Genomic DNA, 20,081 nt, shown 5'->3' on the forward strand with positions numbered 1-20,081 from the left:
CGGCTACATCAACATTGATGGATAAACTAGATGGAGCCTCGTCCTTCACTTGGTGGAGATGTTTCACAAACACCACATCAGCGATAATAACCACAATCTTCCTTACCTCAAGGTCATACAATAACCCTTTGACTCCATAATGTACCTTAGGAAGATACACTTTCACTTTGTCCTTGATAAATCTGAACATATGACAATTGATTTTCTCTTAGAACTTGGAAAGCTCTTGTTTAAAGATAAACTGTATGAAGGAATAGCAACATTCCTAAATTTCAAATTTTATTTAGAGAGTAGCTTGTTGATATGTTATGGGTATAGGACCTTGGGTGGTTTCTAAAGTGCATGAAAGAATAAGAACATTCCTAAATTTTCAATTTTTTTAGAGAATATGTTATGGGTATATGACCTTGGATGTTTTCTAATGTGGTTCTTTTTCAAATTCTTTACCAGATACCTCATCTTTTAACGAGGAGAATTAGCTTAAAGGAAAGAATCTATAATGATCCCAAAGAGAAATAACGAGCTAGCATTATTATTGAAGTTATGCTAGACATGCCTTGAGCAGACCTCATATAATAATAGGAGTGCTTTTTGAGACTCTAATACATGTCTATATACGTGAGTAAAGCGCTTAATTAGGGATCTGCATTGGATTGTAAAGAGATTGGGAACCTATTAGATTTAGGTCAGAATGAGCTCAATAACTCAAAGTTAGGCTCCCTTATTATGGAAATCCAAGGTTTGGCAGAGCATATTATGACCACTGGGCTAATAGTTGAGTGTAGTGTGAGGCATGCGAGTGCTTAAATTGGGAGTTATGGTTGGATGGTTAGCTAGCTAGCTATCCTAGCATTGCAACAATCATTCTCAGCAAGTAGGACCCATGCACATAAGTGCCTATTCCAAGAATAGAGAAAAAAGAACTTGAACGACTCCCCCTTTTTATTTATCCATCGCTCACATAGTAAAATTGGATTTATAAATTTGAAAGTACCTTTAAATATCTAAGTGTGATACTTGAAATCACAACTTTGAATGAAAAATACATCCCGATCATTTTCAAATAAGCTATTCATCTATTCAAATTGTAATTTCTTGCAAAATAAACATTGTTAGAGTGGTTTGTGGTGATAGCTTAGAGAACATGTGCATAAAGAGATGAAGCTACCAATGTTAAAAGATGCTTTACTAGCAATACAATCACCTTAAAGATCCACAACATGGAGTGGTGATACCTTTTTGTGATAGAGAGGATCCAAGATAAACTTTGGATGGAGAAAGTACTAAGTGGTGCTCCAAGCCCAGTCCCAATGCATTAGATTTCTAGCCCACAACAATTTTTCATTTCAGAGGATTGTTAAATTTCTCCAAAATTAGTCTCAATTAAGAACAATTATATTTAGGAGCACTCTTCCATTTTTTCATACAACCCCCAAAAGGAAGTGGGTGGCAATGTAGAGAGATAAGAGTACAGGTGCAATTGCTAGCTTTTCGTTTCATACGGACCGAGAAAAGAGAGGGACTCAAAAATTACTTGCATTGGCATAAAAATGACATTGAAAAGAAAACATATTTGAACTGATGTTAAAGATGATTCTTTGTAAAAGGATGAAATTAAACAATTTATACTAATCTTGAGCTTTGTTTTATATCCAATGGTAACAACTAAACCAATACCTATTTACCAAGTCCATGATGAAGAAAAAAAATATCCACAATCAACTTACTAATCCAATTGTACCCACCTTCACTACCATGAAGGTGTTTAGGTATCTTATTAACTTGTAAGATGAGAAGTAAGTCCAAGTTTACATGTGCTTCAATTACCCCAAGTTCACAACCCAAACTCTTCAACCAAGGCCATCAGTTTGGAGTGATAAAGGCCACTCTTAGCAAGCTATTGAGTAGGGACATTTCAAACCACATCAATTTGCTTGTCTCACTTAAAGCAAGATCTTGAGACAAAAAAGCCATAGACAAGGTAGCTGCTTCAATAACCTTGTTATTCATAATCACATGGGTGATAGGTGGTGCCCTTCTAACTAAACAATTAAATTTTACAAAGATGGGACTTCCTTTTATGACTTTCAATGGCGATGTTGTACTCCATATGTGGCCTTTCGTGTTTCTTCTATGAATGCACTTGATATACCATTACCATATTTTAGAGCTGGTGAAATCATGTTTCATTGGTAAACAAGAAAAGTGATGCCTGATTTTTACATTGTTTTTATGAACTCATTACATCCTACTATAGTAGTATTTTTGACTCATTTGAAAAATGGTTGCCAGAACAGCACACGGTTAACAACCACACACTACAACTCCTATTTGCTTTGCAAATTGAAAATACTAATTTTCACGATTTCCACACTTCGCAGGTTTCGGCAAAATAGAAACTTAGGTGCATCCACCATTTTGTTCAATTGGATCTGATGGTCATAGTCCACATATGACAATGTGGTGGACAGGAGGAGTGTTACTTCTTTTTCTTTTTGGTGCTGCTAGGATTGGCACTGAAATTACAAGCCATCACTTCCCTCCCTAGGGAGTGGGTGGAGGTGCAAGGTGCAGATGCTACTGATAGGTTATAACCCAGAAAGGAAATTTTATTCTTTGAAGGTACCTTTATATTGTCTTTCTATCACAAGCAAGTCATGATTGCTCATTCTGGGTGGTGAAAATAGATGATACACAGAAATTTGCTCAGGAATGGATACATTTGCTGCATGACAAGCAGTCCAGGCATGCAAGAAGGCATTAATATTAATTATCCACTAAGGCATTAAAGGGGCAACTCAAGAAACACACACTTACACACACACACACACTCAACACCCTTTATTTTTTAATAATTTTTTGCAAAAAAGAAAAGAAAAGCTTGCTTGGCTATGTACAAGTGTATTTACAATTAAATTCAACCCAATATCAAAGAGTCAAAATTGGTCTTGTCATCACATTACAATCCAACAGCTCCCCTCAATAAAACAATTAATCGTGGTATTATATGACCCAAAACTACTCTTCAACAGCTTAATTATCAGAAACCAAAAGACAAAAAGCCTCCCTTCCGAGTTGCACCTTTATGTCACTGGTTTGAACTCATACGGCCCCTTCTCCACACCCCATACCTGTTTTGCAAGAAATTCAGAAGAATGCTCACAACCCCAACTCAAGAGTGTTCACAGACTTAACTCCTAAATTTGTAAAGCACCTTACAAAAACACTAAACTGCATGTAAATTTCCCACATTTAACTACCTGTTCTTACACTAAATCCATACCTGAGCCCCATCCTCATTGTATCCCCGGTCCCAGCAATGGATTTCTCCATTCTTGTACGTTGCAAGCTCTGATGTGCAACTGGTAGCTCCATTCTGTCCCATCATCATGGAACGATTAAAGTATTAGCCTAGGCATATTGCAGGAATATCCTTGGGCCATCCATTCCATGCTCTAATCTACAGGTTTTATCGAGAGGATTCGTTTAACACACACACAACCAGTTAACTGACTGCATATTGTCACATTTAAAAGTGTCTACATGCCCTTGAATTAAACCGTCGTACCCAAGAGTTAGGGAAACCCCCCGGAGGAGTGGAACCCTTGTACAGGCACTGCTCTCCTCGTTCGCATCGAGAAAGGTGCACGGAAGTCAGATGCTCAGCTACATCCTGTGCCAAAGAACAAACAAAACACATAAATCTCATGGCTTTGCTAGCAGCGAATGACACTCGGCAATTACCAATTAATCAGTTCATCAATACAATTATGATTCAGTTGACTCTTAAACCTTCCTAATCTAGTTTGGAAATTTAGCAATCCAACGAAAAAATGGTGACAGCCTTCAATCATGCAGTACATCGCTTAGACTTCTCCAGATAAATAAAATATTGTCCAGTCTCTAAGATAGCTAGAAAGGGTCTAGAGTTAAACATCCAGCTTCAGAGTTAAACATACAGCTTCAAGTCTAGAGTAGCCTATTGGTTTGTCATATATATGCCTGGAGAAAGGAGCTTCAATGGCTGGTCACAACACCAAGGTGGTATGCTAGAGAAAGTTAGGGTGCAGCAGTCAAGTGAAGATTGATAGTTGGTGTGCAGATGGGCTAGAGACAAACTCTCTGAATAGCAGCAGTAGACTGTGTTTGGTCTTGGAAGTCCTGCCCAGTCAGAGTGGTAGGTGTTTCCCACCCCATCCAGAACCATCCAGGCGCCGACTCAGGCCTCACAACCAAAGACAAACTCACTTAGTAGCCCCACCCACCCTATGCATGGTCCAATATTAAAATATTCCAGTCCATACCAACACGAATCCTATTTCATTGTCTGTTGCATGCGTGGAAGCCTTGCTGTACTTGATCCAGCCCTAAGCCTATTGATTAGAAACACTAATGCAATCACAGCAGAGAGGAGAGAGAGAGGAACTGTATTTTCAGTATAAAAATATGTATACGACTGTACAACTGCTATGGCCTTTGGCCTTCCATAAGAGGAATGAATTATGATTGACTGTGACCTGCCCCAAGTGGGGAGCAGATAACCTCTTTTTTTTTTTTTGCACTGAGACCCAAAAATCTGGACACCCTCCATAGCCTCCGTGCATCTAGCTCTCCAGATCTGCCATGCTGTAATATACTCGCAATAATCTCCCAACTGGTGTCAATCCTCTGTCTAGAGGGTGTATAATCAGAGTGAGGAACATCCTACAATAAACCATGCTGGGCAATACCTCTACGAATGAAAAAAACAGAATCTGTACCACTGCCCTCATAAAAAAGTTGCGGGCCGGACTGGGAGAGCCAAGCAACTGCCCCCCAAGTCACATGCATGGCTCGGCCACTCAATTTGCCCATAAGTTGGGCTACAGGACCCCAAATCTGCTGTGTAATGCTGCACCCCCATAGACAATGTTGTACGGACTCGGAATCTGCCGCACATCTAGGACAGGAAGGTGCTACACCAAAAACTGATCTCCACTCATTGGTGGGGAGACCACCATGTAAGAATAACCAAAAGAAATGAGAGATCTGACTCCTTTTGTATGAGTGCCAAAGTCTATGCCAATATCTGCGCTGTATCACTGGAGAAATACCATAGCTCTCCCCTGGGCATGGAAACGATACTCCGCGCGCTGCTCAAGAGAGTGATGAAGTTCTGCTCTAATAGTACATAAAGAATCTGCAACCCATTGAGCATGAGGATGTTTCTCATGCTCTTTCTGCAAGGCAGCCAATCTACATCTAATAGCCCTTTCTAAGTCCAAGGCCTCTTGCCTCTTAGACAGGGCACATGTGTGATAAAAGTCACTAATATCACAGAGAGCAGAGGCCAAGCTTTGAGAGGCCTATAAGAAGTCATGAGATCTCCAAATATCAAGCATATGATGCGATAGTTCTGCATCTGAAAACAAATGATCAGGGATGCATACATGGGGTGCTGATCCATGGCAATTCGGATCTCTAATACATAAAACCACTGGGCAATGATCCGATTTGGAGGTGCCTGTAGCAATCAAAGTATGTCCACCTCTGTCAAGCACCCAATCATCCACATAAAATCTGTCTAACCGTGCATAGATACATCCTACATCTCTTCTCCTGTTAGACCATGAATAAAGAAGAGTGGATGGACTCCTCAAAATGTCATCCTCATGCCAACAATCTCTACCATGAATGGAGAGTATAAACCTCTCCCAAGACGCTCTTTCAAGAGGATGCACCAAGCCCTCATGTCCACCTCTTTTATCCGTTGGCATCTCAACCATGTTAAAATCCCCACCAATAATCCAATGGTCGGCAAGAGGCATCAATGTAGTGAGAGATTTCCAAAAGACAATCCTCTAACCTCTATGGTTAGGAGCATAGAGGTTGAGAATACCAATGCGTGTAGTACCCTGCATAGGAAGGATCCATTGCGCTCTCGCAGGCAAAATGACACCATGTCCAATGATGCAAGGCAAGATCAAAGCTGAAACAGAGATACAAACACCGCCCTTGGTACCAACAACCGGTGACCAAAAGGTGTGTCCTGAGAGAAGCTTGCCTGATCTCCCACACTGACTAGCATCCAATTTATGCTCTTGCAAGAGCAATATATCCATAGGTCCACCTGTGACTGCACAATGAAGCTGGGTTTTTACAATTTGTTTCCGTCGATTCGGAAAAAAACCCTCAAAAAATAAAAAATAAAAATAATTTTTTTTAAAGCTTAATAGAGACACCCGAGAAATAATAATAATAACAATAGTGATAATAACTTGCAAAAATAGGCAAATACATAACTAAATCACACACGCCCACATACACACAAACAAATTCTTTATTGAACCACAACAAAAGAATTTCTAACAAACAAGCTAAATAAATTTTTAATAACTAATTAGCAAAAACAAACTTTAAATGACTAATTCACTAAAACAAAACATGCATGGGAGGCGTGAGTGATATATCTTCAAAAAAATCAAGTTGTTCAAAAGAGCTTACACAAATGTCCAGCAACATGGCCAACAGTGGTCGGCCAGCATCTGGTCCACGACTTAGATAAAATGTTAAAAGCTCTGAATACTCATGTCGACAAGCCTTAAGCTACCCATACAAGATGCTGAGAATGATCAAGCCTGATGCTTCACCTTTGGAACTGATCTAAGAGGCAATGGTATGCTCCTTTGAGCACTCCCATGGAATGTTTTGCCTCCTGCAGACCACCTCATAAATGCTGCGTAGGCTGCATTCTTCCATGGATCTGTGCACCTTTCTTGGGACAACTGAGTGCTTAGATGGCTGACCTGAATGCTCTGAAACCAATGTTGCATGCGCGGAAGCTGATCCAGCCCTAAGCCTATTGATTAGAAACACTAATGCAATCACAATGAATGGACAGCAGATAGGAGAGATGAAATGTATTTTCAGTATAATGATATGGTACAGAAAGATGTAATGGTTATACAACTGTTATGTCCTTTGGCCTTCCAACAGAGGACTGAATTATGACTTACTAGACTTATCTAATGACTGACTGTAACTTGCCCCAAGTGGGGAGCAAATAACCTATGAATGATGATAGCCTAGCCTTTTTATAGGCTCACACAAATGTCCAGCAACCTGGCTGACTACTGTCGGCCAGCTCCATCTGGTCCACGACTGAGATAAAATGCTAAAACCTCTGAATACTCCAGTCCACCAGCCCTTACCGATACAAGGGCTTAGGGCACCTGCTGTCAGCCAGCTTCCTGAGGCCTGATAATGCACCTGAATCTGACACATTGTTTAAGGATCCTAAAACCAATCCCTCTAGACTGGACAAAAGAAACATGTTTGGAAAAGCCGCTGCTATTCTGTCCCTCTAGATCATCTCTTCCAAAACTTCATGATATGATGTTCTTCTTCCCATCTTTAGTTGCTTTGGCAAGTTCTTAAAATCTGCTGTGGTGTTTGCTCAAATACACAGTCGTTCTTCCACCAAACATGAATTGTTAGCAAAAACCTTGTGAGCAATGGAATTCAATTATATTCAAGAGCTTCCTTGTTGGTTTACAAGAACCACAGTATCACTCAAGGAATATGCAATATCTACAGCTAATGAGGGTCCAAAGTACGATGAGAAACCACATGGCTTCCCTGTCGTGACAAATCTTTTTTTCCCCCCAAAAGAAGATCCTTTCATTAGTTAAAGAAAAATCCTGCCCATGGTTGTCACAGTACGAAAATACGATACCGTACAGGAACTTTTGGTACGATATGAAATTTTCGGATACCGTACGATAAAATACGGTTTTTTATTTTTTACACTTACAACCTATGGAGCTTCAAGCTTGAATGTGAGGGAAGGTTGGGAGGGGGGGAGTCTACAGTGCTTGAGGAACCAGAACATGGATATGTGTCTCTCCCAGTTGGATCTCCCGATTGTCTCCAAAAAAGAACCTAGATGGGTAGTGCAATACCAAAGGTCTCCCAGTGTAGCGTTTATGACTAAGGGACCATCCTTGCACAAATACGAGCAGTGCATCTAGGGTGATAGGTTTAGGGACTCCTCTCTAGATCAAAATGGCCATGTCCAAATCTTCTCCCTCGTACATAACTTGAGAATCTAACTGTCTAGCCTACCGATACCAGGGATCTCCAAGTGATGTAGCAAGATTCTCTCATCCTACCAATCAAGTGTACCCTACCAGTCTACCTCGCCAGATTTTTTAGGTCTCTCAACAACCCCATATGGAATACTGAGTGGACACGAAAGTTGCGAAGTATTGCGAGCATTTGGGATCTTCATTAAGCAGGGTTTCTATATTTTTTTAAAGCATTTGGAATTTTTTTTTTCAAGGAAAAAAAATTCGGTATCGTACCTTACGAACCGTACGGTACGAACGTATTCGTATCGGTACGAGAAACAACAATGATCCTGCCACACTACAAACATTGCAAAAATGCAGTCAATATATACAAGAGACATGAAAGGGGGAGCTCCCTCCATGGCTGGCAATGGGACATCAGAGGGGGAGGGGTGAAAAGCCATACTCGGGGCCTATAACGCCAGGAACGCCTCTCGCCTTTGCTGTATGCACTCTGACTCGCCGGTCAAGCACAAGAAGGGCCCTCTCACTGTGTGAATGAGATCCACCCTAAGGTTTGGATGTTCTCCCCAGGTCAGGTAGTCACTCCATCAATGGTCTCGCTTCAGCAAGCACGCCAGATGTGCCAAGCTGCCTAGCTGCTGATGAGCTCCCATCCTTGGCTGGTGCCTGCCCTGGGCTCCCATTGTCAAACCGAGGCAACGGCCATCGTAACCACAAAGATGCGAGATGGGTAAGCACCAGTACTAATCCACTCTCGTCATCCTCATAAAATAGGGCTTGTCTTGCCTCTGCTATCCAAGCGATTGCACCCCACCTGCCTGTGCGGGCAATGCTCAGATCGGATGCGAAGAGTCAGAGGATGTGTTGCCATACCTGCCAGCTTTGGGGCAATCCGAAAGGCAATTGTCACATGCATAAGGCAGTGCTATGGCTAATCCCACATCTAATCCCAGCATTTAGGCATAATCCAAGCAACAGCAATAGGTGCATACATGCATCATCATCAAGTTAGCATCCTGTCGGCAGCAGATTTCAGCATGTATCTGTCAATCAGTAGCAATAGATGCCAGTCAGCAGCCAGGATCAGCAAGATCAGTATTTATTGTGAAGAGTTTGGCATTTTATGTCACACATTTCATGTAAGACGACACAAAAGCTGGCAGACAGCCCCTAGAACTGACCGACCAGCATCCATGCACCATATAGAAGGAAGTAGTGCATTACCTCATAAATCATCTCTCTATCATATAGAACTAGTAGACGTAAGTAGTCAGAAGTAGAAGTAGCCCATTTTGGGATTGCATACATGTAACCTTTTCCATATACATAATATATATATATATATATATATATATATATATATATATATATACATATAGAAAACCAGTCTCTCTCTCTCTTCTCTCATGCATTTTGCGTTAATATTCCTAAAGGGTGCTTCAGGGCTGTGATTAAGACATGAAGGCTTCCACTAAGTCACATTGGTATCAAAGCATCAAGTGCAACTTCGGGAGGGCCCGGGGCTTCTACAAAACACTTGACCATTAGGGCAATTAAACAATGGAATTGGCCACACCCTTTAACATATGCCACATAATCCACAAAACGGTAAAAGAGAGATGCGCACAGCTGACACCGCATAGAGGCCAAATTGCCCCCCCCCCCCCCCCCCGGGAGTATTTTCTTACCCAAGGAGAATAATATCATGTACAAGCTTTGAGGGCCTTACTCTCCCCACGGGAGATGCCGGATTATCCATATACAAATGCCATAACACAGCCCAACATGAGGCAACCCTAAAATTCAGCCGGAACGTTGGTTGTAGAAATGTCGAGCCAACAATATAATCCACCATGTGGGTGCTGATTGTTCCCCAAAAAACCATGGGTCTTCATGCAATAGAGCTGGTACAACAAGTTCAGCTCTCGATTTAGCCGGTACAGCAAGTACAATGGCTAGTGCAGTAGGTACATTGGCCGGTACAACAAGTATAGTGGCTTCAGTATTTCTTCGCAATGGAAATCCTCGAAAACAGTCCCCAACAGCAAGTATACTTCATGGGCAGCCTTCAAGAGAGAGAAAGAGAGTAGCCATCATTAGAGTAGCCTGTAACGGTGGTAGAGAGCCATAACCTTGGAGTAGAGAACCACCAAGAATAGAAAGGAGTTGCCACCATGGTAGAGGCTAGTTTGCAGCACTAAAGGGCTCCAATTTATAGATTTGGACCTCCCACGGCAAAAGAAGAGCCCACGTTGCTGCCCCGCCTTCTTCTCTGCCCCCGCCTCACTTATGCTGCCTCCGCCGCCTCCTCTGTCACAGCCTCTTTCCCTTGCTGCCTCCTTCCACTTCTGTTGCCCCTCGTCTCTGCCTCTGCTACCCACCTCAGCCCCCGCCTTGCCCTCCACCTCTGCCCCCGCCTCCTACCCTGCCCTCTGCCTCTTCCCTTGCCTTCGCTTCGACCCCCACCGCTTCCTCTTCCTCTACCTCTCTTTGCGCCTCGCCGCCTCCTACCCCCCACCGCCTCCTCCGCCTCCTTTTCTGCCCTCTTCTTTTCCTTCAGCAGCTTTTTCAATCCAATTCGAGTCAGCCGCCCACCGTTGATTGGCTTTATGGTTTTCGCCACAACCAATCCTTCATCACCCCCACAGGCCGGAAGAATCATCAATTTTTCGCAAGACGAGCTCACCTCTCTCCAGCACAACATTGACATTGAGGTCCAGACCATGCTTATCGCGAGGTTTTATGGCTCCCACCCAGAGAGAGGGCTACCTCGAGTAGAGGGATTCCAGTGGGAGTCAGCATACAGGAGGACCACACGCCAGGGTACCTCGAGAGGGTCGGGGGGGGGGGGGGGGGGGGGGGGGGGGTAGCAATCCTATTCAAACGGGAGCTACAGGGGAGACTGAGTGGTAGCATAGGATCAAGAGGCCAGATACATGTGGATCAACTTACAGCTCTCACAGGACAGGGTTATATACATAGCTCTATGTTACTTTTCTCCAGCAGGATCCTCCTATGTCATTACAGAGGACATGCCACAGGAGGAGGAGACAGGAGCCTCGCCATACACTTGTCTGTCAGAGGAGATTATGCATTCTTCTACACTAGGGGAAGTATTCCTTACGGGCGACTTCAATGCCCACACACAGAGCAGACAGTGTGAGGTGTATGACTATGATGACATGGAGATCCTCCACCCTGTGGATCCACAGGAGATAGGGGCTAGTCGGGCATCAGAGGACACTGGACCAGACAGAGGACATTATGGGGACCACTTACTAGAGTTGGGAGCCAAGCATCGTCTCGTTATTTATAATGGGATGCTACAGTGGCCGGGATCAGGAGAGCTGACATGCTTCCCACATGGGGGTCATACACAGACCGGAGGCACGGTGGTAGACTACATTATGGGGTCTTTGGAGGCATCACAGCTTGTCACCTCATTCTCCATTCCACCTCATCCTATTGGGGCAGATCATACATACTTGGCATTTTCACTAGCCGGATCACCAGTATCACCAGCCCCCCACATACCGACACCACACACTACCATCTACTTCACACATGACATGGCAGACATATACACTGGCAGAGTAGAGGATGGGCTCCTATTCATGGATCCCCTGGCACCTATGGATACCATTACAGCCCAGCTGGCATCACTCCTACACACGGCTACATTACAGAGCTTCCCACATCGTGTACACTCAGGAGAGCCTGCGAGACCTGGGACTATGCCCCAGAACAGATGGTATGATGACGAGTGCAGAGCCCTATACTCACGGCTCCGCATACAGAGAGCCTTGGGAGCCATCACAGAGCAGGAGTCGAGGAGAGAGATGAGGAGACTTACTCGCCGCAAAAGGCGGGCCTTTGCAGAGATACAGGAGCTAGAGATCTTTCATTTCTTCATGAGTAGAGATAGCCCTGTCTCATGGCGGCACTTCAAAGAGCCCTGGACCCCGACACCTATTGCAGACCCACAGACATGGCACACATATGCAGAGGGCCTATACCATGCCCCACAGCAGCCACCTATACCTCAGCCACAGGAGCCTCGACCTACCACAGCTAGCTTCTTTACCCACTCGATGGTACAGGAAGCTATCCGCCGCCTACAGCATGGACGGGCCGCCGACCATATGGGCCTGCAGGGTGAGCATCTCCTTTTCTTGCACACCTGTTTAACAGGGCACTAGCAGAGGGTTTGCCTGCGGAGTGGACGATGCACACCATTGTGCCGATTCACAAAACAGGGGATATGCTCGATCTGAGCAACTACAGGACGGTTATGGTTGGCCACGTGCTGGCCAAACTCTATGGTGCAGTGCTGGAGCAAGAGCTTAGCTTATATGCTGAGCGAGCAGGTTTACGGTCATCAAGGCAGACAGGCTTCAGGAGAGCTTTCTCTACCACTGACCATGTATTCACTTTGAGATGTATGATTGATCAGGCCAGAGTGAGGAAGAGAAAGCTCTATTGCTGCTTTGTGGATTTCCGCAAGGCATTTGACACAGTACCACGAGAGAGGCTCTTTCAGCGCCTGCAATCTCTTGGCATACCAGCAGATATGACATGGGGCATCTATGCATTATATGAGCAGGTTTTTGGGCGAGTCAGATGTCCAGGAGGTATGTCCGAGACTATTGCTAGCACCATTGGTGTGAAGCAAGGATGCCCACTTTCCCCCACGCTATTTGGGTTATACATTGATGAGGTGGCTGACTTCATTACACGGGGAGGCGGAGATGGAGTTGATTTAGCAGATACCTCAGTACATATTATGCTCTATGCTGATGATATTGTATTAGTGTCTGAGTCTCCAGGTGGTCTACAGCAGCATCTACATGCACTGGATGATTTCTGCGCACAGAGGGGTCTTACTGTGAACCTTGGGAAAACCAAGGTTATGGTCTTTCATACATCGAGACAGGGCATGAGCTAGCTGACATTCACGCTCGCAGGATGCCAGGTGGAGGTGGTGACATCATACGTGTACCTAGGGGTTACCTTCTCTGCACAGCAGCAGCCACACGCTTCACCATGGGTTCAGCAGCCAGAGCTAGATTGACACGGGGATATGCAGCATTGGCTATGCTAGAGAGACAGTGCCACCAGGCGCATTTTCAGGAGCCCCGGACGAAGGGGTGGCTATTTGACACATTAGTCACACCGGCATTGATGTATGGAGCAGCGGTATGGGTGCCAGGCCTTGCTACCCATTGGTGGACACAGATAGAGAGACCACAGGCCCTCATGATGGCACGCATGATACGCACCAAACCGTCAGTACCTCACGACATTATCCGAGCAGAGTTTGCTGCGCCTCCTAGGATGGTAGAGGCCATATTTTAGACTATATGCCTGCTAGACAGATTCAGAGAGATGCCACAGGACAGATTGTCATACAGAGCTTTTGAGGCATCTAGACAGCTGGCTGAGGCAGGAGATAGAGGATCATGGTATGCACAGGTCACACATTGGTTCTCACAGCATGGCCTAGACATGGATCATCTACCACCATTCCAGTATAACAGGGATGCACCACATATCCGTCTCTCTCATAGTGAGAGGAACAGAGTATTGAGACAGGATCTATGGCAGCTCTATACACGAGAGACATGGATATCGCCTACACAGCCTCTTCCACCGAAGATGCTATACTACAGAGATCACTTCATGAGTATCACTGACGATGGATTTACAGAGAGGCCTAGATACATGGAGGGCTTTTTACCACACGGCTCCCGAGTGGCTATTGGTCAGCTCAGAGTTTCATCACACCGATAGGAGATTGAGACTGGCAGAGCAGCACGGATCCCCCGAGAGGAGAGGGTATGCAGATTGTGCAGAGAGGAGGTGGAGAGTGAGGAGCATTATGTATGCAGATGCAGAGCATATACAGCCATCAGAGAGAGATATCCCATTTTATTCAGAGAGCCACATTCCCTACGCCAGATCTTTGAGGCAGCAGACCAGCGCATACTGGGGAGATTCATTCTAGACATACAGCGCCACAGAGAGACATTATTACAAGCTCAGACAGCTCTAGAGGGGTGCGACAGACAAAGATTACTACATTTTTTCAGAGATCCATCCCCCTCCCAGCCCCTACACGGCAAGGAATTACTCTCCAGAGAGCAGAGACACTTAGAGCCCGCAGGAGACAGAGGACATGTGGCTTTCGGACACCATGCCTATACCAGAGAGAGATGACAGAGATCAGAGCTCAGTTTCACAGAGAGGGTGCGGAGCGACTGGCTCGCTTCAAGCACACCCAGGCATGTTCTTCAGGGAGCTGTGGACACCCCCTTCACTGATGTATACCATTTTATACCCCCCAGCATGGTACAGGATGGAGCTAGCTAGGTTGCATATCATGATTGTATACTCCATGCATATAGCTTTGCATTCTCCTAGTAGTAGAGCTCCATCCCCTGCACACCCAGATTCACCTTTTTTGTTCAGTACTTTTTCATTTTGTTGGGATGACAGAGGATACCCCATACAGGTACTCCGATTTGTCTCATAGGCCGAGTTCGGTCTTTTGGAAGACGTTAATAAAATCTTTCTTTCTTTCTTTCTTTCTTTCTCGCTCAGAGGCCCGTGAATAGCTTCTGGCAGCTCTCCCTTCGAAGCTGATTGTGCACTTGCAAGATACACCTCAGCTTGGTCGAGGCTTCTTCCAGGTGGACTTTCTTTCTCCGGAAGCTACTTCTCAAGTGTTGGCTGGCAGCCCCTTTTCTCTTGGCCCTAGGAAGATCTTCTTCTTCCAGTACCAAGTGGGCTTTGATCCAGTGGTGGAGGATCAGCGCCTCACCCTGGTCTCATTGTCGTTCCCTGCTCTTCCTCGGTCTTATTGGAAGCTCTTAGCTTCCACTGGGGCATTCTTTGGCCAGGTTTTAGAAGTACCGGCCCTTCCAGGCTCTCCCGCCTCGACTTCCGCTGCTCCCACCGCCACTTCTGATGGTGTACCCCAGGTTTTTGTGCTTGTTCTTTATGCATCAATTACTAACGATCATATCATGCTTCAGAGGCCTACCGGCTCTCACTTCCGTCAAAGAATGGAGATTGCAAGCAGACCTAACCAGTGCTGAATTTGTCGTCAACAAGGCCACATTGCTAGAGATTGTCCCAGATCGAGAGGCCACACTAGGAGGCAACGTGGTCCTACCCAGCAGATGCCTCCGGCAGCTACCCAGACTCAATTGCCCCTGTGCCCCAGCAGACCGCACAGTTTCATGGGAGTGGTTGTTGGCATGAGGATGACATTCCGAGGAGACCATCCACTCTTCTCTATTCATGGTCTAAATGCAGGATGTATTTATGCACGGTTAGACCGATTTTATGTGGATGATCGAATCCTTGATAGAGGGGGTCATACTTTTGTTGTTGCAGGCACTTCGAAACCGGATCATTGTCCAGTGGTTTTATGGATAAGAGATTCAAGTCGCCATGGATCACCACCTCATGTATGCATCCTCGATCATTTGTTCTTAGATGCAGAGCTATCACGTCAGATGCTTGATATTTGGAGATCTCATGATTTCTTGCAGGCCTCACAAAACCAGGCCTCTCCTCTTTGTGATATTAGCGACTTTTATCACATGTGTGCCCTTTCTAAGAGGCAGGAGGCCTTGGACTTAGGAAGGGCCATTAGACGTAGAGAGGCTATCTTACAGAGAGAACATGAGAAACATCCTCATGCTCACTGGGTTGCAGACTCTTTATGTACTGTTAGGGCCGAGTTTCATCACTCTCTTGAGCAACGTGTGAAGTATCGTTACCATGCCCAAGAATCCTTTTGGACCCAGATGGGTGGCAGATGTAACAAACACTTCTTTGCTACTTGCGGCCCATCTCATGTCAGGGATAGTGTCGAGTTTCATCACTCTCTTGAGCAACGTGTGAAGTATCGTTACCATGCCCAAGAATCCTTTTGGACCCAGATGGGTGGCAGATGATGTAACAAACACTTCTTTGCTACTTGCGGCCCATCTCATGCCCAAGAATCCTTTTGGACCCAGATGGGTGGCAGATGTAACAAACACTTCTTTGCTACTTGCGGCCCATCTCATGTCAGAGATAGTGTCAGGCAGCTGCAGGATTCACATGGCACTCTTCATTCAAATCCTCTTATGGTTAGACAGATTGCCACTGATGTCTATCGGTAGCTTCTTAGCGTTGAGCTTCATTCTAATTTGAGACACAAGGCATGGAGGAAGGTTTAGAGTGCATTGCCACATTTGATTATTGAGGAGATGTGTGTTGTTCTGGATGACCTTTTTCTATGCAGGAGTTTAGTCATGCCCTTCATGCCTTACCTCATAGTAAGTGTCCAAGGAAGGATGGCCTCTCCCCTGTTTTTTTCATTACTTTTTAGGATGAGATTGGGACAGAGCTCACATTGGCTCTCTAGGAGATGTGGACACACGTTCTATGCCTTCTTCTCTCACAGAGGGGCTTATTTTCCTTATCCCTAAGAGTGGGGATAAGACCTTGATTGGATAGTGGAGACCTATCACCTTACTTGGGACTGCACAAAAGATACTTACTAAGGCAGTGAGCATTACATTGCAGCCAACTTTGCAGGATGTCATTCATGATACTAAAAATGGATTCTTACACAGGAGAAGCATCTTTGATAACATTCTCTCATTTTGGGAGGCCACGGAATGGGCCAAAGCGAGTAATCAGCCTTTAGCCATTCTGCTTTTGGATTTTGAGAAGGCTTATGATAGAGTGGATTGGGACTTGCTTGAGGGTACTCTTAGCCATATGGGTTTCTCTCGCAAATGGATCAAGGGAGTTTCATGGTTTATTGCCTCTTGTTGGTGCTTCTCTCGTGCGTGCATTGGCCAATTGTAGAGGTTGATCCGCAATTTTGTTTGGTCACGTTTGGATGGCACCACATACACACATGCCAGGGTAGCTTGGCTTACAGTTATTCAGCCCAGACGAGAGGGGGGGGCTGAATATTATTGATCCGAATGTTCAGTGCAGGGCATTGCTTTGCAAACTCATGGTTAGAGGTTTGCTACCATGCACTGAGCCTTGGAAGGATATTTTCCTTTCTCAGATTTCCAGATGTACACCCCGTGTTGGAAGATATTGGCTGCCCAACACGCCGTTTTTGTTCACGGACGCAGATATTAGGGCACCATCTTCCCCTCTTATTGTAGCCATTGTCAGAGCTTGGAGAAGCATGAGACCTTTCTTGCAACAGAGGCTTCCTAGGTCTTTGGATGAGGCTGACTGATAACCTATTTTGTGGAACACGTTCATTAGGGATGAGGCCAGTCATCTACTTGGTGCATCTCATTACATGCAATGGTCAAGATGGGAGAGATGTGCATATACAATTCTTGCTTGGAGAACCTTCAAGCGTCCTCCTGTGGATCGGAGAGTTGCATCCATTCAGAATCTTAGGGGCTCTCGCATACGTAATGAGCAGATTGAGCAGCTATAACGCATGAGTGGCTCTCTAGGATCTTTCATGGAGATTATCATCCGAGATGGCTAGGAGTCTTTTCTAGGATAGGCGTACCTTTGCAAGTCATTGCTCTCTCGGGCCAGGAGGCTACAGATTGCATCATCTATTCTATCATGCTTGGATGGAGATTGAGGAGATGTAGCATGGAGGGGATCATCCCAGACACCAGGCTTAGTCCACTGAGGATTGTTGGTCGTTCGGGGAAGCACTGGTTCATTGATCCTTCTCCTCAAATAGTGACTCATGGCTCTTCGTGTTTGTGGCTGTATGGTGGCAGACCTATCAGATATTTTCAGTGGGATCCAGGTGAGTGGGAGTGGATTGATGTCTCCGATCCATTGAAAAGCCTTCCCTTTTTCAATTTCAGCACAGATATTGGCATAGGCTTTGGCATTCATACAGAAGGAGCCAGATCTCTCATTCAATTTCTGAGATTGTACAACATTGTTCACGGGAATGCAACACTACATAACACATTTGGGGTTCTATAGCCCAACTTATGAGAAAATTGAGTGGCTAAGCCATGTATGTTACTTGTAACTTGGGGGACAGTTGCTTGGCTTTCCCAGTCTAGTTTGCAGCTTTTATACAAGGACACTGCTATTTTCATTCGTAGAGGTATTGTGTAGCATGGTCGGTTGTAGGATGTCCCTCACTCACATTATACACCCCCCAAACAAAGGATTGACACGAGTCGGAGATTATTGCCAATATTACAGCATGGCAAATCTGGAGAGCTAGATGCACGGAGACAATAGAGGGTGTCCAGATTTTTGAATCTAAGTGCATCAGCACTATATGTGATGATATCATCCATACTCTCATGGCTACTTGGGCTCGTATTCAAAGGTCCTCTCGTTCCGCCAACAAAGCGTGTTGTATTTATGTAGGAGTGGCACCATGGCATTTTCTTTTTCTCTAGTCCCACAGGTCTTTCATGGCATCATGATGCTCCTCAGTGGCTACATATTGGGGTGATTCTATTCTATTCCGGCTTACACTAGTGATTGTTGTATACCTTTTTTCATACTTAATAGAAGTCTCTTCTTTGAAAAAAAAAATAGCAAGAGAAGGCTATAATGACAAGTGGATACCCACACAATAGCTTAAGTGACAAGTGTAAGGCCAGTTGTCTCACTTCTTAAAAGTTGTCCCCAACTTTAAGCTCCAAGCCATATATCCAAGATAGAATCATATCCCATCAAGTCGGCGAGACTAAACTGTCTCTAAAATCCAATATGACTGAAAGAATCGATGTTCCAAATAAATGGGTGAGACTAAATAAGTCTCCATAATACCAATATCAAAACATGTCCCAAAATAAATGGGCGAGACAAAATAGTCCCATAAGTCCAAATATCATAATCATGTTTCAAAATAAATGGGTGAGACAAAACAATCCCATAAGTCCAAATATCATCATCATCATGTCCCAAGTAAATGGGCGAGACAAAACAATCCCATAACCCCAGATATTATAACCATGTTTCTCTATCCATACTCTTGGTGTTGTATCCACCAACTCGAAGAAGCAATCTCTCGTTTCCCAATCCCAAGTGTCACATTGTCAAATCTCCCCCGGATCTCCTCGTGTTCGTTCCAGGTACGAGACTCGAAACCTGCAAACAAACAAACAAACAAACAAGGGGGGTGCAGGCCTGACTCACCTTCCAACCATGACAGCCATGGGCAAGCCCACAGTCTTGGCTGTCCCCACCGAGCCATGAGCTGAGCTAACTAGGTTGACGTACCGACCAATCTCCACCTCGCGACGTCCCATACCGCCACGAAGCTACCCTCGCGGGCCTCGAGATTGTTGCCGGCCTCGGCTGCGTAAAGCAAGTGCACGTCTGCACTAGATCCACGCTCCAAGACCATAGAGCTCTCACAAACTCGCGAGATTCTCTATATCCCAATAACTAACCTTCGCCACCCTTTTATAGACGCTTGGCCGGTCATCGAGCGTCCACACTTGGACGCCCGCCCGTCCATACTTGGATGCCCGCCCGTCCATACATCCCTAACTCAGCTCGTCAATCAGCCTGCCTAGCTCCAAGCTTCCCCAAACCTCGAAGCTAGTCTTGTGTGCGTGTAGCATACGGTAGATACACACTGTGCACATGACATACTCCCCTTCCTCTAAGAGCTCACTCCTGAGCTCACTAAAAAGCCAGGAAAATCTCTCTGAAGAGTAGTCAATGTCTCCCATGTAGCGTCCTCCTCAACACGATCCTTCCACTTGATCTTGTGTTCCGTGATAAGCGTATTACGCAATCTTCTTTCACGAAATCCAAGAATCTTTTCAGGTTCGTGCGGAACAAATGTCATGTCCTCGACATCTATAATTTCTTGAGGAGTAACTAACTGATCTGTTCCACCCAGTACTTCCTTAAGTCTACTGACATGAAATACAAGATGAACTTTCACATGAGAAGGCAAATCCAATTCATATGCAACGGAACCAATCCGTCGTGTAATACGAAATGGTCCACAATATCTAGGGGATAATTTCGGAG

At 45.0% G+C, this 20,081-nt stretch overlaps 1 protein-coding gene across 1 annotated transcript in view; it reads right to left on the reverse strand.

Annotated features, from left to right (window-relative positions):
- Positions 1 to 2,840: 2,840 nt before the first annotated feature.
- The window catches only part of LOC147610899 (chromophore lyase CRL, chloroplastic-like), a 99,086-nt gene continuing 81,845 nt past the window's right edge, over positions 2,841 to 20,081 (reverse strand). The window contains exons 7-9 of the mRNA XM_086785570.1: positions 3,569 to 3,673; positions 3,284 to 3,376; positions 2,841 to 3,131 (exon numbers count right to left, since the gene is read on the reverse strand). Of these exons, the coding sequence (XP_086641696.1) occupies positions 3,084 to 3,131; positions 3,284 to 3,376; positions 3,569 to 3,673 (246 nt within the window). The 3' untranslated portion in view covers positions 2,841 to 3,083. The remainder of the gene's footprint in view (positions 3,132 to 3,283; positions 3,377 to 3,568; positions 3,674 to 20,081) is intronic.

The sequence above is a fragment of the Cibotium barometz genome, chromosome 48 (genome assembly GCF_041138505.1).
Source record: "Cibotium barometz isolate CiBa-2024 chromosome 48, ASM4113850v1, whole genome shotgun sequence".
NCBI lineage: Eukaryota > Viridiplantae > Streptophyta > Polypodiopsida > Cyatheales > Cibotiaceae > Cibotium > Cibotium barometz.